The 24,570-nt window shown below is 39.4% G+C and overlaps 1 protein-coding gene across 1 annotated transcript in view; it reads right to left on the bottom strand.

The window, feature by feature from the left end:
* The window catches only part of SELENOF (selenoprotein F), a 51,598-nt gene that overhangs the window by 23,451 nt on the left and 3,577 nt on the right, over nt 1–24,570 (bottom strand). The window contains exon 2 of the mRNA XM_075557992.1: nt 13,479–13,646. Coding sequence (XP_075414107.1) covers nt 13,479–13,646 — 168 coding nt within the window. The remainder of the gene's footprint in view (nt 1–13,478; nt 13,647–24,570) is intronic.

Genomic DNA, 24,570 nt, shown 5'->3' on the forward strand with positions numbered 1-24,570 from the left:
CCCCGTGAACCCAATAAATTATAAATTCTTATTGTTTTCACATATTACACTGTCTGTTATCTCCCTCAACCCATGTTTCTGTTGTTTGTCCCCCTTAGGGGTGGTAGTGGTTATGCATCAATTCTTGCGATTGGTTGCCCCTTCTCCCATCTTCCTCTACCCTTATGGTATCGCTACTCCCATTACTTTCCCGGGGGGCTTAATCTGTCCTGGATTCTGTGTGTTGAGAGCTCTTACCTGTACCAATGTAGATGCTCTGGTTTAGTGGGGGTTGTAAGGTAGAACTGGGGTCATGATAGTGTGGGGGGGCGGGGGGGGGCATTAAACAACTAGAGGAATGTTGTGTGTTTCCCTAGTGCTATACTGCACCCTGGCTGTTTCATCCCTTACTTGTGACTCTTCTGTGAGAGCAACTTACTCTTTTTAAAAATCAGAGTTTCTGACTAGGGAAGACAGACCAATTGAAAATGAATAGTGGTGGTGCACAACACCGTGAATGTCATTAATGCCACTGAATTATATACTTAAATATGGTTAAAATGATGAATATTTTGTTAATACACATATTTCACCACAATAAAAACAATTACCCCTCCCCCCACCAATTCGGCCCAACTACGGAGTATTAATTTATATTCTCTATATCTTCTGGGATCTAATATCCATGGTGATGGCTACAAAAACTCAGAATTCATGATTAAAAAGTTTATTAAGGATGTTAGCACACAATTGATGTATGTATATGTATGGATTGTGATAAGAGTTGTATGAGTCCCTAATAAAATGTAAAAAAAGAAAAGAGGAGAAAAAAAGAGAAAATGATTGGGGCAAAGAATGTACAGATGTGCTTTATACAATTGATGTATGTATATGTATGGACTGTGATAAGAGTTGTATGAGCCCCTAATAAATTGTTAAAAAAAAAAAGAGTATAGAAAGAACATGAAACATTACAGTTGACTCAAATAAGTAAAAAAAAAAAAAAAGAAAGAAAAAATAGATGTTAGCACATATTACAAAGTGTCAGGCCTGGTACATAATGTCCAAAGGAGCATACCACTCTGTGGTAAGCCTCACCTGCAGGGCATTCAGCTCCCTGAATTATGTGCCCAGATACATTACTTATAAGCATGCTCCTTCAGCTAAGTCAATCTCTCTGTATTTCAGTTTACTGCAGTCAAGTCGATTCTGACACGGTTGGGCCGACCCTTTGGTTTCTCAAAGACTAAACCTTTACAGGAGTATACACCCCATTGTTCTCCCATGGAGTGACTGGTGGGTTTGAACCAATGATCTAGTGTTAGCAGCTTAATGTGTACAACATTACACCACCAGGGCTCCTGTATGAACAAAAGCAGTATTATGGATCTTCCACACTTATTATAAGAAGTTTGAAAAGGGGAAAAACAACCCCTGAGTGTTTGATATGCTCAATGAGTGACAACAGCTATTATTTTGTTTCCTTTCACATTGCTGGATAAGTTCAAGTTGCTTATTTAAACTCATTTCCATGCACAGTCTGTAGAATTTTCTGTTCAGGGACTGCCAAAGGGTCATCATTCCTCTTCAACAGCATCTATTTATTTATTTATTGCTCACTATGGAGACAAAGTGAGCAATAAAACCTCCGGGGGCAGGTAGGTGGGCATAGGAACCATCTCCGCTCACCATTTCTTCTGAAAAAAATTCACTGCCATCAAATAAGAACCCTATAGGGCAAGCTAGAACTGTCCACGTGGGCTTCTGAGACTATAACTCTACCAGGGTGGAAAGCTTCATCTTTCTCACTTGAGGCAGTTGGTAGTTTTGAACTGTTGACCTTACGGTTAGCAGCCCATTGAATACACACTATACTGCCACGGCTCCTTGGAATAATCCAGGGGGGCTGCAAATCATGGTGATAGTAAAACATTTTTAATTATTGGGGGGGGGTGGGGTATTAAATTTTTTTCTGAAAAGGGAGTAGTAGGTAAGAAAGTTTGGGAACCTAGTCTATATAATTACAATGGTCACCCCCAAATTTCTCAAAGTCTTAAAATACAAAATTATATTAGATCTGTGGTTCTAACATAGGCCGTACACTAGAATCATGCTGGGAAGCTTAAACCATAAATCTTTAGTTTCTACTTTTAAGATTGATAAAAGTTATATAAGATCAAAATCTACCTTAATTTAAATTAGGCTCTAAAGAAGGTAATAACATATTCTGTAAAGATACAATGTTCCATTAAAAAGTTCAATAAAAATGTAAAAAAATAAAACGAATTTGAAACGTTTCTTTGATATCACATTCTAGGTCATAGCATATAACTGTGAAACTTCAGGCGAGGAAAACCAGATTTTTTTCATTACTGTGATGTGGAATAGAATCTACATTATCTGCAACACGGAGAATTTTATCAGCAAAGGGGCAAGTCCGACAAACAAATACACACACACACACACACACACACACACACACACACACACTCACTCGCTCCTAATGAACAGGTTCACTTATTCATCATGGCCATCACTTGGGAACACTAATTCATAACGATTATTAGGACAAGTAGCACTCATTGAAAGGATATTACATAAGGCAACTTAACCTAGCCACTTTATTTCCTGAAAGGAAAAGATCCAAACAACTTATCATGAATCTCTTTAACAGCATCAGAATCAAATGGAACAGGCCTTCAGGAATTAGTAAAAATAAAAATCTAGAAAATGTCAAACCATTCAGTACTTATAACATATTAAAAAAAGAAACCGAACTGTCTCTTCTCTTCCTTTGGAAATGGACTATGAAGGTGTCACATGCGGCATCAAAAGCTACCCGCCCTGTCCCCTGGCCTGGCAGATATCCTACCAGGTGCGGTCTAACTATGTCAGTAATTTTGTACCCAAAGCGGTACATTGTTTTGCATAAAATTTGTTGGTTTTATATTGTAGGCCTGTAATTCTTAAGAAATTACTCTTTTTAATCCCTCTAGTAGACATTTCAGGTATGATAAACTTTAATATACAAAATCACAAATTATAATATAAAAACAATATATATTTTCCAATAATGTAATCAATGTATTGCTTAATTCTGCGAGTAATTCTAAGTCACTGTTGCTGTCATTTATCTGGTCTAAAACTCCTGTTGTGCTAAAGTGACACTCTTTTGATGCCATGGACAAAAAATTTTCAGGAAAAATTTTTTTTCCCAAATGACAGTAAAAGGGCAGGCAGGGCACTGGAGACTGATCTAGGGACAAATCTGAAGTGACTTGCTTTGCTACAATGTAATCCTCACCGTGTGTGTGTGTGTGTGTGTGTGTGTATGTCTCTTTTAGACTTACAGTTCTGAATTTCCCACCCAGTTCCGTTCCCATGCCGTGACACTGCACACAGAGAATGGAACGAGTAAGTCAGATCACTCTGCGATCACAGCGGAGGACACCGATGGACCAGGGAGCAGTTAAGGGACTTCTCTGCAGTGTAATCCCGAGTGTGGCTTAGGGTTACCGCTTCTGACATTTAACATTTACCCCGAGCCACACTCGGGATTACCTACAAGCAGGTTAAGGGGTGAGCAGACCACCTCAAACACACCAGTAACCTGAGGACTTAAGACTGAAATAACATGGTGGGTGAAGAAGCAGAAGGCAGCTACACCAAGAGTATTGAACTGTCGGTAGGTGGACCAACATTGAATACTTTCAAGGCCCTTCGTGCTGCATTAAGATATGTATTATTCTGGCAGATCTGTGATTGGCATTGTCAGTGAATATCATTCTAAGTTTTGCCTGACAACCAACTCCCACTGTTAGTGTAAATGGCGTCGAGTCACATGAGGATTTATTCTGTACAAGTGATACACGTATGGCGATTTGGAATTAGTCTACATAGGTTTTCTCTCTCTCTCTCAATGTTTTAAAAATTAGTACCATGGGCTAATCAATGACACTATTAGCAGAAAGACAAGGTCATTATGCTCCAGGGTAATCAATAGGATTCTCTACCATAAACTAAGGGGAGGAGCCAGAGGTAGATAAAAAGCATAGATTCGGGAATGAATTTGAGGCTCTCACTTAATCCTACCTCCAATCTAGAAATGATTAGTTCTTACGATATGGCCTGACTCAAAACTCACCCTCATGAAGGAAACATAGAAGATATGGATACTATATAGCAAAGTGTGGTGAAGAAATTAGATGGTGTCTGGCTATCAGGTAGAGTGGAGTCTGGGTTAAAGGCCTGTCCAAATGGAAGAAGCACACCAATATCCATGACAAAAAGACTGTACATTATATAATCCAAACCTAAAGGAGGGAATAGTCTGAGAGCTTAAATTGTGAAATTCTGGTTTGTAGGAGGCTGTGGACGACAGTGGAAATACAAAATACATGTGCAAGATCTACACAGGAAATAAGCCGCTGGTGATTTCCATCTAACCATACTTGAGGGATGGGAATAAACGGGTTACCAAATAGAGTATTGGAGAGATGACTATTGTAGATAAAAAGGATAAACTGACTTGAACAGTCAAAATATTGTCATTTGATCTCCCATCTAATACACTTTGGGCTTGATCTGGTTTTCAATATTTTCTGTGTGTTTTTTCTTCCATACATTGGACTTTATCTCTGATGTACTCTGTCATTGCGTCAATCTTTGACACATTTATTTCTATGTTTTTGAGTATATGAAACCCAGGATTGACGAACCTATAGAGACAATTACTAGAATAAAGGTTGTGAGAGTGGGCGAGGGAGTTTAGGGGTTGCTGATATTAAGGAGTTCAAGAAGGAAGAAAATGTTTTGAAACTGATTGTGGTAGCAATTGTACAATCCTGCTTGATGTTATTGAGCTGTGAAATGGTATATGTCTGGATTAGCTCCTAATAAAATGGTTTTGGGAGAAAAACTGCTCTTCCAAGTGAAATAAATTTTAAAATGAATGCTGATATTAAATAGCTATTATTTGTCATAAAAATGGTTATGACAATCTTTTAGGAATCATTACAAATAGCACCTAAGAGAAACACTGACACAGATGAAATTATTATTTCTTCACCAAAACTACAGAATCTAATCCTTATTTGAATGAAACGTCTCAACACTAATTTCTTCAAAACGTCAAAGGCCATTTGTAGCTAAGGGATAAGTTTTGTTCAGTTATTCTTCACTGCTGTTCTGTCTCCCACCCACCATCATTTAATGAGCCCCACTGTAACTAGTTAAATTGAGTTGTCGGCATTTTGTATTGGGGTTTCTAGTTCCTCAAATTAGAATACGGGGAAGCCCCCTCACTTATTGTTTCTCTCCACACCACCAATCCAGTCAGTAAATAAACCTGGAGATTTTACTGTCCACATCTCTTCCAAATCTGTCCATTCTCCATTTTCACTGCCAGCATGCTGTCTCATGCCCTCATCACTTTCCTCTGGAAAATTGCAATAGAAGTTATTTTCCTAGAAATATTACTCCCTTCAGCTCTATCAACTATCATTCACACTACCAGCGAGTTATTAAAATAGAAATCTGGCATCACTTCTGTTTAGAGTTGTTTCATTTGGTTCATCGCTTAGTGACAAAAGTCCAGATTTCTAATCAAGGCACACAGGGGCCTCTACCTCGTCTGCACTTGCTTAACTATTACCAAGCGGTCTGATTTGTCTCAGACAGATCTGTTCTCTCGTGTGCCTTGTAATGAACTTTTTATGTGGTGAGGGATCGTCTTTGCTGATTTTTCCCTAACTTGCCATTAAAACATCAACTCCCGTATATGTGAGGTTTACCTGATTTACTAAATGGCTAAGCCCCTTTTTCCATTTGCTTCCATAGCACATCTGTATACTTTGTTTATAGCACAACTCCTGAATTTGTTAAAGTCAACATAACTGAAGTAATAAAGGATATAAAATAGGAAGCAAAAATCTGACTCCCATCCTTTACTCAACAACTTCTAAACTGCTTGCTTTCAGTTCTGTCAACTATGTTAATATGGTTAGTCATATATCAACTTTGAGATCTCTTTGATTCCATACTCCTTCTAATTTATATTTATGTGGCTAAATTTAAAGCATTACATATTATGTATTAGCCAATAAGCATATTATACTGCCAAATGTATTCCAGCAGTCTGTTTCCTTTGCTTGTATTTCAGCTCCCTTAATCAGTATCTTCTGTCTCACTACATGATATTCCCTCAATCTAACCCAAGAAGAAATATTTGTTTTATAAATGGAAGTTTATGATTAATCTGAGGTAGGGGCAACTAGGAAATGTAGTGTAAGGTAGCCTGGCGATGGATCATGAATAACCTTAAGGGTTACTTTCTTTTTACATATTATAACCTATAAATGTACAGGATATTTTAATGTACTTAGAAAATGATCTCGATTTTAAATATCTCAAAAGCAGCTACATTCATTTTTCATATGTAAGGCAGATGGAATATCACATTTAGAAACTATAAAAATATTTTCAGCTTAATTAAATAACTCCATAAATAAGTTGTAAAAAGTTTGTCAGGTACACAAATGATATATATGGCCATCTTTATTAGATGGGTGATTGTGGGCAATTAAGATTTCCATGCTTCAGACGCTACTGTAAAACGACACCTCGTAGTTGTGAAAGTTATATATGTTAACTCATGTACAGTACTTGGAACAGTGCCTTCAGATATTGAGAACTTAATGAATGCTAGCATCTATTATTATTAACTAGTCGTGTCATTATTATTAACTAGTCGTGTCATCATTTAGTATCGGTGCTACTCAAGGGTTTTAGTCATAATAAAAATGAAATTGAACTGTTGCCAAACACTCATAGCTTGAAAAAAAAAGCTCTGTGAACAATGTTTTTATATTGTAATTAGAATAATCTGTTAAAGACCTTTATTTATATTTTTGTTTCCGCTGAAGAAATCAGTTCATATATTGATACTGCGGAAACATAAAAACGAAGCTATTTTAAGCAACTTTGAAATTTCTATAGCAACTGTAATTTCATGCAGTTAGCTTAAACGCCATTTCATCCTTCTGTTTCTTCCAAACCAGTAGAGTTCTGTTTCTCACAGGCTAAAGTTTAAAATTTGCCACTGTCTTGAATAATGTTGTTTACACTGCCTTCTGAATTACTCTGAAATTGGCTGTAGAATTTCCATATAAGTTGAAAATAACTAAGTGTTTTTATGTTCTTTTACCAGAGTTAAGAAACTGTGTGACCTACATAAAATATAGATCCTTAAAGGCTGAGTCTTAGTCTGATTTGGTAATATGGTTTATTTTTTAACTAAAAAGAAACAATACTATTGAGTCGATTTTGACTCATCTTGACCCTTTCGGACATGGTAGAACTGCCCCTTCTTTCTCTCAGGAACCAGCTGGTGGTTTCAAACGGCTGACCTTGTGGCTAGCAGCCTCACATGTAACCACTTCACCACTGAATATCCTTTTTTGTGTGAATATTCTTAATTATACCAAATAATAGAAGCCATTACAGTCTGTGGTAAACTGAGAAATAAAGATTTGGTAATTTTAAATAAAAACAAGCCATGAAATTATTATTAAAACTTAACAATAAATTAGGCGAGCCCCCAGAAACCCAGCCCAGGTATGTCTTCTTGCAGTAACTGTGATGAAAGTCTTACAGTAACATTTTCAAGATGAGAAGCAAAACAGTTCTGGAGTCAAAATGACCTACCTACTTGCTGAATCATTTTGCGTGTATAATTTAAACTCCCAGAAATCCAGATCTGTCTTTCTAACAGGAATAATAGCATTTAAATGACAGGGTTGCTTGGAGAATTGAACCAATAATTCAAGTTGAATACTTAGCACAGAACCAGGGCAAACAAACCAAGGTGAGGCAATGTATATCATATTATTAAGACAAAACTCATGATTTAGGAGTTACTTATTTGTTCAAAGTCATAATAACAAATGCAGCTGAGATAAAACTCAACCTAGGTTTTCAGTATTAGAGCTATCAGTAAAGACAGCTAAAATTGTAGTAAAATAACTATAACCAAATCTCTCTCTAGATCAGTAGTTCTCAACCTGTGGGTCATGACCCCTTTGGGAGTCAAATAACCCTTTTACAGGGGTTGTTCAGTTCATAACAGTAGCAAAATTACTGTTATGAAGTAGCAACGAAAATAATTTTATGATTTGGGTCACCACAACATCAGGAATTATATTAAAAGGGTTGCAGTGTTAGGAAGGTTGAGATCCACTGGGCTAAACAGTATTTGAAATGTTTAGTACCATATATACTTGAGTATAAGCCGACCAGATTATCAGCAGAGGGACCCAATTTTACCACAAAACTGCCTTAAAAATGTGCTGAAAAACTCGGCTTATACACGAGTATGCACGGTAATTCCTTAGGAGCACTGGTGGCACGGTGTTTAAGCACTGGGCTGCAATCCACAAAACCCGCAGTTTGAAACCTGCAGTCACTGTGAGGGAGAAAGACGAGCAGAAAGCTTTCTACTCTGGTCAACAGTGACAGTCTCAGAACCCCCCGGGGGCAGTTCTACCCTGTCTTCCAGGGACACTGTGAGTTGCCATGGACTTGATGGCCGCGAGAGTGAGTAGTTCATTTCACCCAAGGTGGGGGGAAACCAAATCAAATAAAAATAATGAAGTATTCTTTTTACATGAAGAATTACTTAGTAAAATTAATTAACCTCATCCTCGGGTAGATGGAAAGAGCAGGCAATTAAGCCAAAATTAATGCTTTGGTGATATTTCTTTATTATGTAAATAGCCAAATATTTTTACATATACCCTTATTTTCTCTCTTTATATTCACAATATGATTTACACACACGGTGATACGTTAATATTTTAACAATTTCTCCACTTTACATTTTAAGATAAATTATTCAGAATTAAGCATTTAGTCAGGGCTGAGAATTAAAATGATATACATATATTGTAATGCCTATGAACAAAGCCCGATAATCCAAATAGCAATACCACACAGATTAAATCAAAGATTGTTTCTAGATTTAAATCTGTTATGCATCTAAGTGGGGGCTAGGCCAACATGCAATACTCTTACAGCTTCAGAAATGTATCTAAATGTTGTTCCTATGCTTTGGTGATACTAGGTTGATAAAACAACTTTCACAAACTTTAAGCAACAACAGTAGGCTTGTTACTGTTACGTGTCATCAAGTTGGTTGTACAACTGAATGAAACACTGCTCTGTCCTGTCTCTCCCATTAACATATCCAAAATACATGAGCTGAAGTCTTATCACGCTCATTTCTAAGGAGGATTCTATTAAACTTTTTTCCAAATACATGTTAGTTCTTCTGGCAGTGCACGATATATTTAGCACGTCAATGTAGTCAACAACATATTTAAAACGTATCAATTTGTCTTTAGTCTTTTCTGTTGGCGCAGTAGTTAAGCACTTGTCTACTTCGGTACATTTAAACCTATCAGTCACCCCACAGGAGAACTATGTAGTCATAGGCTTCCACAAAGAACACAACCTTGGAAAGCTCATATACATATATTTACATATGTACATGCCTGGATTTAGACCTCTATAAATGTCCTTTGCCTCCTAGCTCTTTTCACTATTTCCTTTTACTTTCTTCTTGTCCCACTATCATGCTCAGCCTTCATTTGCGTTTCAGTAATTCCTCTCGGTTACATTACCCTTGATCAAGTCCTACCAGGATGCCTACACCATATTTTCCCTTTAATGTTACATAAGTTTACCTTTACTTTGAAATGACCGAATGAACTCATGCTGTTCACAAATAAATTCTCTATCACGATCACTTACAACTTGTAAGTTATTGAAAAGGCATTGAGACTTTTTGCACTAAAAATCAATGCAACCCATACACAGTTGATCCTGAGCTGTAACAACCATAGGTACAGTTTCTGAGTGTAATTCGTTACAGGAGTCGACACCCCATGTTTCTCCCACCAAGTGGCTGGTGTGTTTGCAACTGCTGAATTTGAGCTTAGCAGCCCAACACTCATCCTGCAGTGCCACTTGGGCTTCTTTTTGGGGACTACAATGTATGCACCTGCTCTAACTACCAACACATTCCTAAAATACAGCCAGGAATGGACTTTGTAACCTGGGGACTGCCTGTAGTTGGTTTAGTTTGGACATATTTACTACCAATGCAATGCTACTGTCGATAATTGTTAGGGAGTTTGCCTGACTGCTGGGGACCCCACGTGTGTCAGAACAGAACTATGCTCCACAGCATTTCAATAGCTTTATTTTTTTCTGTAAGGGAGCTGCCAGACATTTCTTTCCAAAGTTCCTCTGGGTGGACTTGAATTGTCAACTTTCTGATTAGTAGCATAGCACACTTAAATACTGGTGCTATTCGGGGACTCCAGCTTCAGATTACTTTTAATCACCAGGGAAAGGATGATAAAGATTACTTATTATAAGACACCTTATAAGTGTAGATTCTCAAAGCTTCAACATAGAGGATGACACATAGAGATTTCTTCAGCAATTTCTCTAGAGAGAGTAAGTAGAAAAATAAAACCCCCAAAATATCAAGAAGGGTTTAATTAATTAAAAAAAAATTAAGAACTGCTGTCTATAGATTTTATTTACATGTATTAAAGATTGACTTGTGTGGATAGAGTTCTTCTAAACATTAAAGTATATTATTGGCACATGAAGCTAAAAAAAAAGGAAAAATTTATATGGCCCTTCTAAGGCACTGGGAATATCTACTTTATAATGTTGAGAAATCAACTACTATATTTTGGTGCGGAAACACATTTTAAGTTTGATTATTCTTTCTTTAGAAACACAAAAGTGCTAAGATTAAACCTTTGCTATCTACAGGGTCTCTAAGAGCCAGAATCATCTTGCTGACAGAGGATTTTGTTTGGTTACCTAATGCTAAGTCGGTTACTCTATGAAAGCTTTATGAAGCGCAACCACATACCTACAGAGCAGCATATGCAAATGAAAGAGATGAAAAGGAACCAACAACACAGAGGTGCCAACATTTTCTCAAGCCAAGAACAAGGACCTTACTAAGTTATATCTGATTAATATAAATGATCTCTTCAGGCCACGTTTGATAAGAGAGAAATCTATGGGTTTTAAATAAGGAGCCCTGGTGGGGCTGTCCAGTTTTAATGAAGAGACTGAAAAATTGAGCAAGTTCACTATTAATTTAAGTATTAACAGAGGGCTCAAGTTACACTTACAACTCCCTAACCTGGGCTCAATTTCTTAAAGTTGTACTCTTGTGTGACTCACTGAGGCCGAGTGGATTTCAACTCATGGTGATCACATGTGCCAGGATCGACATGTTTTAATCTTGGACTTCCCCCTAATACTTTGTGGTTACCTCAAAATAGGAGACTGCATCTCCTCACGTTGGAAGGGGTCACTTCTTCATGGAGAGTGAAAAGGCAGAAGACCATTACTTGATGCCACACACATTAAGACAACACTGTGACAAATCAACAGGTACTCCATAGGAATAAGGGAACCTTAGTGGAAAATCAAGTTAAGACCAGGGGAGGGGAGCATCTACATTTCAGGGGAGACACTGATATTTCTGTAGGCACGTAAATAGGGAGGAGCAACCTCTCATTGGGAAGGGATGCTCAACAACCATTGTAGGGAACCAAAAGGGAGAATAAACTGGGTTCTATGTTCCTGGGTAGACACCTTTGACTTAGTTTCTACCCAACCCTCAGTGAACCGTGCCTGGACAAAACTATGATGACCTTGGATGCTGGCCTTATGGGGAACATACATGGCATCCCACATGGGCCACATCAGGATTCGACACAGAAGCCCGACTGGGCAAACTGGGCCCTACCTCAGAACTACCTGTAGCTATGGTCTGAAATTCCGATGGGAAAGGAAGCAAATGATAGCCACCCCAATGCTGCACTGGACCTTGGTTGGGATCCCTGGTTTAATAGGCATCCAAAACCACCATGTATTGATGATTCAATAACCCCGCTTGCATTAATATGACATGTATTAATCTGACAGGCAAGGATCTCCCCTTGTAAGGCATGTCCCAGGAAATTCTCCTGTAGCAACAGCCCCTATGCTCGCAGTACACACAGCTCAATCATGTAAGAATTCAATCCGTACGAAGCAGCATCTATGGAGTGCGGCTTGCAGCTGGGCTACTCGCACAGCTTCCTTTTCTCCACAGTACTGTACACTCTGCACCATTGGATAAGCTGATATTGGATATTGATGCTATCAATATGAGTCACCTCATACCCAGGTATGGAGGATGGTTAATGTTCTTTTTGGATCATAAAATGAAAGAAAGACCCCTAAAGTAAACCAGAGTTGTTCATAAGTCACGGACAAGCTGATGGATTCTGGGCTCCCATCCAATTCTAGTCCAATCCAAGAAGTTGGTTCTTCTAACATGGTCCTGCTCTATACTCACCTTCACAAAGAGAAAAATGAAGACAGGGGTGTTACAGCAAAGTGTGGTGAAGAAAGCAAATGGTGCCTGGAATAGTGTCTGGGGTCTTAAAGACTTGTATTCAAACAAAGGAGCCATATAAGTGAGGCGTCAACTAAGTCCACGTGGAAGAAATACACCCGCCTGTATGATCCAAAGATGACAGTAACAGAATCCAAATACGATGAAGGGAACAGTCTCCGAGCTTCCTCTGTGAACACCCAACTTGTAGAAGGCTATGGAGGGCAGTGGGAGTCTACAATCCATCGGTGGAGTACCTAGCTGGATTAAACCCCTCCAGATCCCCTCCCTTCGCCCACAGTCCAGGGACAGGGACAGTTTCGCTATCAGAGAGAGATTATTGGAAACTTGATTATTGTGGATAGAACCACAGGATAATATGAAACCCGGTCAGTTGGCCTCTCTCTCTTGACCCAACCTGAATTTGCAGTATGTTTAAATACTTCTTGCTTATTCCATGACAGAATTTTTCTGTCTTATTTTTATTCTGTTTGTTTATACTCTGTTTCCCAGTTTTGAAACCCAAAAGAGGATGCAATTGTTCATCGGGGATGGGGGGTGCTGGGGAGCAAACAATGGAGGTGGGACAAGGGAGTGTGCACTAGCACTGATTGTGATGACACATATATAACTCTTTTAAAAAGTGACTTAACTGTGGAAATACATGACATGTGAATTTTATATCAATAAAAAATACTGGTGGTTCTTATTATAAATGAATGAAAGCCCCTCGTATTACTCTTGGGTTTCATCTGGCTAGAAGCTAAGAAGCATGCAGAACAATAGTATTCAAGTGCACTGGACAACCATAGGAGAAAGAGATTCTAATGTCTAACAGCAACAATACTTTTCCCTTCCTATTGGCTTTGATTGGTCTCATTGAAGATAAGGACATCAGTTTCTGATATTAACAACTGTCAAAAAGCCAAGGCCTTTATATTTAAGTTAACAATGTAATTTATTATACAGTATTTTATCTCATCTCAATCAAACCATTCAACGGAGCAGATATATTATAAAATAATACCTTTTTTGTTTCAAATTGTGCTTCTTCCTGACAGCAGCCTCTGCAATCAGGATCCAGCTGAAGCAGGCTGAATTGTCCAAGGAGATCACAGGAGCTGCAGAGCAAGTTGCTGGAGTAGCCTAACTCCCTGCATGCCTCTGATGAAAATTCTGCCCCCAAAGCAGATACCTGAGAATAAAGAAATAATTTCACATTTACACCATAAACCAAACCAAAAGGAGAAACTGGGTCTGACAAATTCTAATACTACAGATGAGTTACTGAAATGTTTCATTTGGAGATACATTCTTCATTATTCATCTCACATACATACTTTGGACATGTGATCAAGTGGGACGAGTCCCTGGAGAAGGACATCATGCTTGGTGAAGCAGAGGGCAGTGAAAAAGATGAACACTCTCGACAAGATGGACTGACACAGTGGCTGCAACAATGTGCTCAAACATAAGAACAATTGTGAGGATGGCACAGATCTGGGTGGTGTTTCGTTGTAAACTGGGATGCTATGAATTGGAACCAACTCCATGGTACTAATATTTTTTATAATCATTTTATTGGGACCTCTTATAACTCTTGTTACAATCCATACATCAATTGTATCCGACATATTCGTACATATATTCCATCATTCTTTTCTAGACATTTACTGCCCATTGAGTCCTGGAGATCAGCATCTCCTTTTTCCCCTCCCTCCTCCCCAAGCCCCACTCCCACCCCTCCTGTTCCCTTGATAGACTGTTATTTTCAAATCTCACATCGACCGCTGTCTCCCTTCCCCTCTGGTTTCTGTTGTTTTTTACTCCTGGATGGGGGTGTGTGTTATGTGTCATTTATTGTGATCAGTACCCCCCCTCTCTTCATCTCTCCCCACTTTCCTCCTACCCTGTTATCTCTATTCCCATTCCTGTGTTCCATGTTTTTTGAGTTTTATCTCTAGCCAATACCTATGTACATGCGCCTGTCTAGTCTAAATTGGGAGGCGGTACTGAGGTCATGATAGTAGGGGGTGGGGAGACCTCCAGGGATCAGAGGTATATTGAATGACCCCATAGTGCTCTACTGCACCCTGCTTGACTCATCCCCTCCCTGCGACCCCTGTGGGAGGGATGTTCCATTGTCCATAGATGGACTTTGGGTCTCCGCTCCAACCCCCCTTCATTCTCACCAATGCATTTTGTTTACTATTTGTTGTTAGTCTTCTGATGCCTGTTGCCTGTCTCAATGACACCAGCTGGTGTGCTTCTTCCATGTGGGCTTGTTGCTTCACTGTTGGATGGCCACTTGTTTAACCTCAAGCCTTTAAGACCCCAGACACTCTATCTTTCAATAGTCGGGCACCATCCTCTGTCTCCACCACATCTGGTTATACACCCATTTTGTCTTCAGCGATCATGTGATGTGTGTGTGTGTGAGCATCGCAGAATGCCAATTTGTTAGAACAGTGTTCTTGTTTTGAGGGAAGGTATGAGCCAAGACCCAAGGCTCGTCTGCAGCTTCAGTGTACTACGTTATAAATAGATGTACATAGGCCAATAGCAGTACTGTTATGGATTATTTACATAAGTGGGTTACTCTCCCTATCTTTGCCTTTGCTTCCTACAGCTTGTCTCTGTTTCCTTTTGCCTCCTCTGCCTCACCATCACTTTCCCCCTTCTTCCACCTCTTAGTACTTCCTCTCCGCTAGGTAGAGGTTGCTCTAATACTCACAGGATCTCTACCCGCTTCTAGATGCTGGTTCCTCTTCACGCCCGCCGACCACTCACCACATCCTTCTCCCCACCTCCTTCTTCCCCCTCTACCTTCTGGTGCCACTGGCCCCATTGCCTTTTCTCCTATGGTCCAACCCATATAATTAGGCAAACCATCCACGTCCTAGTCTGAACAATAAGAAAACATACGACTAAAGAAAGAAAAAGGAAAAAAACAACAAACCCTACATAGGTCCAGGTCTGTTTGCTGGTCCTGATGAGACCCGCCCCCCTGGTCCTAAGGGAGATCAGGGCAGGTGTCCCTCCTCTCCCGAGGTCCATTCTTGGGGCTCCTCAGGGGTTCTGTGGCTCAGCTTTACTCCAATTGCTGAACTGTTATGCTCCATTCCCATACTGTCTCCCACCGTGTGTCCCCATTATTGTCCCGTCTCCATATGTTCCAGTTAAGGGACAACATGTCTTGAGTTGTTGGTAGGAATAGGGCACTGACCCACCCAGGGTGAGGGTATTGGTTGTGTCTCCACAGAATTGGAAAGTTCATACAGACCCTACCATGGAGTGTCTAACCGGGGGGTGGGGGGGGCATGTAACAGGTGGAGGAATGCATGAAAAGACTGGACTACAGGGTCAGCCCCAACCAGAACCAGCCTGACCCCCACCCTGGAAGTGTGTGTTGCAGAGAACAACACTAGACCATGGAGGGGAGGGGGGAGAAGGGGAAGGAACCGACCTACCATACCCAGACGGAAGCAAGTCAAGAAGGAAAAAGAGTAAGAGGCAGTTGGCCTAGACTCCGTATAAGCACACCAAGCCCAGAAGATGAGGACCCTGCATGGACCTGCTAAGGCACAGAGAGGACTGTGGACTACCAACAACTAATAACAACCCCCCACAAGCATTAAATATTTATTTTTCTTATACATGTTATTTACTTATTTTTAAAATAATAATTTTATTGGGGGCTTATACAACCCTTATCACAATCCATACATCCATCCATTGTGTCAAGCACATTTGTTGCCGTCATCATTCTCAAAACATTTGCTTTCTACTTGAGCCCTTGGATCAGCTCATTTTCCCCCTTTCTCCCCGCTCCCCTCATCGACCCTTGATAATTTATAAATTACTATTTTGTCATATTTTACACTGAACTAATAACAATCTTATCAAAGATTCTTCTTAGGTTCTTTCTTCCAGCCCGATTGCCCCACAAGCTCCCCCCCCTTAAAAAGCTTAGCTAAAATATAGATGAATAAAAATATGTCATTGTATTATAATTTGTATATATTACACACAATGCATTTTTAATCATTCAACTAAAAAAGGAATTTCCTTAGAAGCAAAATTAATTCCATTTCATTTTAAGAATTTGACATGTGTTTTATGGGTCTAAGAGTAACATTAAGGAGCCCTGGCGACAGAGTGAGAGGGGTGCGAGCTGGGCTGCTACCTCCAGGTTTAGCAGTTTTAAATCACCAGAGGTTTGTGGAATAAAGACAAAGCTTTTCACGGCAGTTTACAGTTATAGCCTCAAAAACCCACAGGGGCAGTTCTACACTGTTCTATAGTCACTACAAGTGACAATCGGCAGGGAGCTTTTGGTGTCTAGAACAACATTAATTTCGCAGTCTGTACTACACGCGGCAAACTTCACTGCATCCACATCTGGCACAGGAAGTGGGAAAGGGGATGCCGTTGAGGAAGGAGAAAAAGAACCTGGGTTCAGGGACAAGGATATGAAAAAGGCATGTGACAAGCCAAAGTCCCGAAGTCTTCGTTTCACTAGTAAAACAGGGAGCAATACATTTCACATAAAACAAATTGTCATAAGGATTAAAGATAAGGAATGAGAAACACTGGCAAAAGCATTTGCCTTTCAAAAATATCAGTTTTCTTCCTTAGGGCAAATCACAGTCAATGTGGTAACCCTCCATCCACCCAAGAGCAATCCTTTGGTTTCTCTCCTTGCCCATATCTTTACATTAATTACTCTATTCTTTAGTATGTTCATGTTCCTTGGTTCTAAAAATGTCACTTCTAAATTGTATTATAACCAGGTTTCTCATCCTACCATTCCATGAATTTGGCAAAATCACCTAAAGACATTCAAACTGTTGACTCGCTTTTGAGGCTATCTCCTCCCTTGTTTCTGTTATTCCACCAGGTTTCTTCCTACATCTCTTGCTGCTCCAGCTGCTCCTTCTACCTTCTACACACCTTTTAAATGCTCTTGGTCAGCCAGAGTTCTGTTTTAGGCCTTCTCTTTGCGTTACATACCATTGATGAATTCATCTTGTCTATACCTTTAAATACATATTTACTAGAAATTTTCAATTCCTGTTGAGTGTCAAACTTCCACAGCCAATAACTCAATGGGTATGTCATATAAATTTTGCATAAGTACTGCAAAAGTCACAGTCTCCACAGTGAGACTCGCTCCTCAATGGCAATACTCCTCAGGGTACTCATCATCTCTCTACAATGGCACCATGTCTCCTTACCGGCTAGCTGCCCAGGTCAGCTCTAGACTCCTGGCTTTTTAAAATTATTCTCATGCCATGTAATTAACAAGTTTTGGCAATTCTCTCTTAAAGAGAGCCGACATATTTTCTTGCCCTAAAAGGTCTTAGTCACTGTCTGCCCTCGCTCATCACTTCCATTTTGCATCTATTGCAGTGGTTCTCAACCTGTGGATCTTGACCCCTTTGGGGGTTGAACGACCCTTTCACAGGGCTCACCTAAGACCATTGGAAAACACATTCTTAGGAACTGAGACACCACCCTTCTATCCCTCTCCAGGTGGGTCCGCCCACACGCAGATACGCCAACATATCGTACCTGGTGTGAAGACTGTTACCGATGCTAGAACCATGCTTCAAGGCAAAATTTCATTTGTTTGTCATTAGAAAGAAATATCCCTCAATATACAATTACATATTGTTTATGTGATTAACCACTATGCTTTAATTATGTTCAATTTGTAACAATGAAAATACATCCTGCATATCATATATTTACATTACAATTCAAAACAGTAGCAAAATTACAGTTATGAAGTAGCAACAAAAATAATTTTCTGGTCGGGGGTCACCACAACATGAGGAACTAACTGTATTAAAGGATCGCGACATTAGGAAGGTTGAGGACCACTGATCTTTTGTGAATCACTCCAGAGTACCAACAGTATAAAACTCTTAACGCAAGTGTCTAAGGCTCTATTCTATTTTTTCTACCTCGTCACTTCCTACTTATTTTCAAAAATATCAATCTGCTAGAAAGTTTCCTCCTAAAAAATTACATCCCAATTTTTAGCCATAGTACTTTTTTCTTGAGATACAGTTCTGAACAGTTATATAAGAGCACCACTCATGACCCTGTACCATATACACCTCTAAGACTGACTGACTTCCTAAGCAATATTGTGAGCTCGTTTGAGGGAATGCATTATTTCTCTACTCACTGCTCCACAGTTTCCACCATTGTAAAACTTTAGCGTTAAAGACTGCCACATCTCCCACAGAGGAGCAGGTGGTTTCCAACTGGCAACCTATTGGCGAGCAGCTAAGCTCTTTAACCACTGAGCCAATAAAAAAAGGTGCTGCAAAAGAATGTGGACATTATTGAACAATATTATTAATGTTACATGCAAGTAACATTTTGCTGAAGATGATTTAAGATAGTTACAGCAAGATAGGGAACTGCTAGAAATTCAAGTTGGTTTCAGAACAGAACATGAAATGAGGGGTATTACTGACAATTTCAGATGAATCTTGCTGAAAGCATAGACTAATAGGAAGATACTTATCTGTTTTATTGACTATGCAGAAGCATTCGACTGTGCAGATAACAAATTATGGATAACATTATGAAGAATGGGAATTCTCAACACTTGATTGTACTCTTGTAGAACCTGTGTGTAGACCAAGATGCAGTTATTTGAACAGAACAAGGGGACACTATGTGGTTAAAATCAGGAAAGATGTGTCAGGGATGTATATTTCACCGAATTTATTTCTTCTGTGTGCTGAGCAAATAATCTAAGAAGCTGGCTAGAATAAGAAAATAGCATCAGAAACAGAACAAGTGAATATGCAGATGACACAATCTTGCTTCCTTAAAGCGAGGAGGACTTGAAGCATTTCCTAATGAAAATCAAAGACTATAGTCTTCAGTATGAATTGCACCTCAACACAGAGAAAACAAAAATGCTCACAAGTGGACCAATAGACAACATCATGACAAACTGAAATATCGACCTTATCAAGGATTTAATTTACTTGAATCCATAATCAATGCCCATGGTAGCCATAGTCAGTAAATCAAATTATTGCATTGGATAAATCTGCTGTAAAAGATCTCTTTGCTAAAGATAAAGTAGCACTTTAAGAACTAGAAAGCACTTGACATAAGCCAGGGTATTTAAAATAGCCTCATATGAATGAGTGTTCCCGACAATTAAAAAGTAAGGTTGAAGAAAAATCGGTGCTTTGAAATTAGGCAGTGTGCAATAATAAGGAACGCTCCATGGACTGACAGCACACCAAAATCTGCTTTGGAGGAAGTACAGCCAGAATGCTCTTTGGAAACAGCTTCTAGCATACCTTTTAAAAAAAATGAACAGTTTTATTAGCACTTGACCCACAATTCAATAATTCTGTCACATCAAGAAGAGTTGTACTACAATTATCACCATATTCAATTCTAGAACATTTTCTTCTTCCTTATACTCGTTATTCATGTAATTATTTTCCCAATTGTGGCATAAATATACACAAAAATTTTTCTCTAATTCTACAACTTCTACTTTGCATAATTCAGTGCTACTGAATATACTTTTCTTGTTGTACAATAATGATTGATAACCCTTTCCAAATTATCCCACCACTACTGACATAAACTCAATGTCCCTAACCAACATTTCTTTCTCCTTCACCCACGGTAACCATTGGTCAAGTGTGGTTTCTTCTTTGGTGACTTTCCTAGATATAGTATACACATATCATACACTTCTATGATTAAATCATTTTTAAAATGAGTTGAACACACAAAATCACAACCAGTTCTAGCTCCCTCCTCCCATACTTCTTTATATTTATCATTAGTGAGCAATCCCTAGATAAAGACATCATCCTCAGTAAAGTAGTGGCCTGAGAAAAGAAGAACCCCAAGGAGACAGACTGACATGGTGGCTGCACCACGGGACTCAGACACAGCATGGCTGCAAGGACGGCTCCCGGCTGGGGTGTGTTTCATTCAGTTGTATCCAGGGTCACTACTGGTTGAAAGTTTCCTTATATTTACTGTATCTGTGCTAGTTCTCACATATTTAAAAAATGAAATTGACAAAGCAAGTCTCATGTATGGGATTTTAGACTGACCACTGGTTGATTTTCTAGACCAGGGGCAAGCAAAACCTTTAAGACAGATGAGCCAATCCTACCCCACACAACAATTTAAAACTACTCAAGAGCCATAAATGTTTTTAAAAACATATATCACCATTATCTGAATGTTCTTTGAAAATTTTATAAACGGAATGATGAGTCTTATTTTCAATTTCAGTTCTACTTTGCAGCCACATGTGTGCACTGAAAGACTGCATACAGACCAGAAGTCTCAGTTTGCAGTATCGCCCACTTTAGGAAATACTGTTCAAGACCAAGACCAACTGTTCCCGTAAAGGGAAAGACAGTAACTATTTTAGGTTTGGCTGGCTACATGGTTCACTGACAAGTTTGTAGATCCTCCTAGACCAGGGGTTCTCAACCTGTGGGTCACGCCCCTTTTAGGGGTCCAACGACCCTTTTACAAGGGTCGCCTGATTCATAACAGTAGCAAAATGACAGTTAAGGAGGAGCAATGAAAATAATTTTATGGTTGGGGGGGGTCACCACACAATGAGGAACTGTATTCAAGGGTCCCGGCATTAGGAAGGTTGAGAACAACTGTCCTACACTGACTAGTAGATTAAAATCTAGCACATTTTCAGATGTTAAAAGTCTTAAGTGTTTTGGCATACTTCGCAACTCTCACATGACTATCTTCTGTTAGCTCCTACCCTAATTTGGTAGAAGTTACAGGTTTTTTTCTGTTCAGGGAAGTAAAATGTATTTAATCTTCAAAACGGATCAAGTAAAAAGAAGCGATGAAGTATTTATTTCAATCTTGTGGGAGTGTCTAAATGTTTAATGGTTAGTTTTTGTACTAGACCTCTAGTTTAGCTGTAAGAACTTGCTTTGTTGTTTTCCATTAGTAAAGTCATCTGCCTGATCTATTTCACAAATATGAAAGTCAAGTATAATAACGTGCCAATTATTTTCCAAAGATGGCTGCACCAATATATTTACACCATCCCTCATGTTCTTATAACCCAACTGGCATTCTATGTTCCCTTCCCTTGAATGGGGGCCTTGTGACTATTTGGACTAACATAATGAAGTGATATAAAAGGCACAGCTGTCCCTCTCGAGGAATATGTACCTGTGGAGCTTCCCCACCACGGTATGAGGATGTCCAAACTAGAGCAACCACGTGAGAAGACCCATGTGGAGAGCAACTAAGTTCTCCTCCAGCTGACAACCGGCGTCAGTGACCGCACTAAACACACGAGCTGATGAGCTCAGGTCCCAGACTTCAATCTTTACAATTGCAGTCCCAGACCATCCTTGCTGCGCCCTGTCTGAATTTCTGACTCATGAAATCCTTGAGCAAAGCACCCCAGTTGTTTTAAACAACTACATTTTGTTACGCAGCCATGGTAATTGAGACAGGCAAAATGAAATCATTTTGAAAATCGAAAGGCTTAAAGAATGTCAGGAATTGTCACTGAAGCGTGTTTTATAAAATAAGGATCTCAAATGAATAAACATGCGATTGCACTGTGTGGTTTTATTTTAGCATTTACGGATCACCTACTGAGAGGTGGCATGTATTTTGGAGTCTGATGAAATCTTTATTCAAATACCAGCATGGAGCAACTCTACTTCTTAGCTTCAGAAGAGGGATAATTGTTGCTTATCACACGGAGTTCTGAGGATAAAGGAGTAAATGGATGGCGAGCATCTCGGACCCTGCCTAATATACAGTGAGTGGGTAACTAATGTTAGTACCATTCCCACCCTTCACTGTGAATGCAAACCTAAAACTACAAAATGCCATTTAAATGATTTAAATATTCAAGTGGGAGTTAATGCAGGAGGAGTTAATGTAGGAGCAATATAAGCTATCTTGAGCTTAATGAGTGAATTTTCTAACTGTTCTTTCAGAGTTTGCACTCAAGGCTTTGAGTCTAAAGACATTAGCAGCATTTGTTAGTACTTCACACAAAAATAATAAATACTCAAATTATTCGATCTTCTTGTTAGCATTAAATGATGGCACAGCCTTTTAAAATGTGCATATTAAGCCTGAATGCTAAATTTTAAAAGTCATGCTCTCATGAAAGGCAAATATTCTAAGGACTTGATCTTATCTGGGATAGCCATTCAACATTTTAACTTTCCCCATTTCAAGTAGGACTGACAAAATAAGAGGCTCAGAGATTCGATCCCGTTCCAATGCATTATTTAATGCCTTGTTCTCTTCTAGTACTCATGAGTTCTTTTGGATATGGGTTGGCAGCAGGGTCATTTGATGAACTATTTGTAACTTTATCCTTTTAGGCAAAAGTCTGAGCACGTTACCAAGGCTGCTAACCAGAAAGTCAAGAGTTTGAACCTATCTGCTGTTCCACAAACGATGAAGCTGTGTGCTCCCATAAAGACTTACAACCTTCATAATCTGGGAGCATGTCCCACCTTCTCCTATAAAGGGCAGCCATGATTTGTCTTCTTCTCCATGGAGTATACTTGATAGCAGTGGGTTTACAAACAACTGGATTATAGGAGTGGTAATGACAAGAAAGCCTCGAGTCTATCCTTTAGAATCTTTGCTCATTGATTATCTGATTCAAAAACTTCCATTTAGCTATCAGGTAACTGTATATGTATCCTAGTAGGGGTAAAACTAAAGAGAAGAGATAGGGGCCCTCTGTAAGAGGAGGCAGTCAGGTCTATGGGAGAATACTCATATCTTACAAAAGAATATTATGAAAGAATACAGTCTTAGATGTCTCAACTTACAAACTCACTACCATGGAGTGAATTCTGACTCACAGTGACCTTATAGAACAGAGCAGAACTGCCCTTGTGTAAATCTTTACTGTAGTGGAAAGCCTCATCTTTCTCCCATGGAGGGGCTGGCGGGTTCCAACTGCTCACTTTGCGATTAGCAGCCCAACGCGTAACCCACTATGCCATCAAGGCTCCTCTTTGCTAGCTAGTGTTGCTACAATACAAATACAAGTGGATAGCTTTAACAGACAGAAATTTATTTTCTGACAATGTCGGTTAGGTGCCCAAATTCAGGGTGCAGGCTCTAGGGGAAGGCTTTCTCTATTGCAACAGGGCCAGTCCTTATCATCTTTCAGCTTCTGTTCTTAGGTTCCCTGGCAATCTTTTAAACTTCCATTTGATTTATTATTAAAAAAAAAAACAAGCTTCATTTGTATTTATTTAGCTTTCTGACTCTGTGCTTGTGCCTTCAAAACGTTTATAACCACTTTGTGTTCAATACGGAACACACGCTTGATCCTGTCTCGGGCACATTTGACACGCAAGGAACCACCAAAGACCCTGCTGATAGGTTTTTGATTTCGGATTTTAGGTCTCACAGCACAGACTCCTAGAAGTCAGGCAGATTCTGGTACGTTACCAACCTTTGTTGTATAAAAGTAAACCATGGGTTCGGGACAGCCTAGTTTTGTTAGAAGCTTTACTATAGGACAGTCTAAGCTGGTAGGTCAGGGGCCGAACCATTCTGAATGCCTCTATACAGTGTCCCCCCTTGAAGAGAAGGAAGGCGCTGGAGAGTTCGGAGGTCAAATAGGACTGCCAGCTCCTTGGCGATCTTTATAGGGACCTGCTTAAATGTTTTATATCTGAAGACTGATTTAAGACAGCAAACAAACGAAAACCTGACGCTGAGTTTATTCTAACTCAGAGCACCTGTAGAACTGCCCCACAGAATTTCCAAGGCTGTAAATCATTCTGGAAGTTGACCACTATATCTTTCTCCCTTGGAGCGGTTGCTGGGTTCAAATTCTCAACCTTATAGCTGGATTCAAATTCTCCACTCTTTAGGGAAGTGGCTAGCACGGAGTCAAAATTGACTCCTGGGCAGGGAGATATAAATACAGAAACACATTAGCATAACAAAGGACACCCAGACAGGAGCATTAGGATTTAGAATACATTTTTTGATGGACACAATTCAGTATATACAAATGCCATCAGAAGTGCTAGAGATAACCGAGTACTGACACGAGCGACACTCCTAAATGGGGT

This window comes from Tenrec ecaudatus, chromosome 1, assembly GCF_050624435.1.
Source record: "Tenrec ecaudatus isolate mTenEca1 chromosome 1, mTenEca1.hap1, whole genome shotgun sequence".
Classification (NCBI taxonomy): domain Eukaryota; kingdom Metazoa; phylum Chordata; class Mammalia; order Afrosoricida; family Tenrecidae; genus Tenrec; species Tenrec ecaudatus.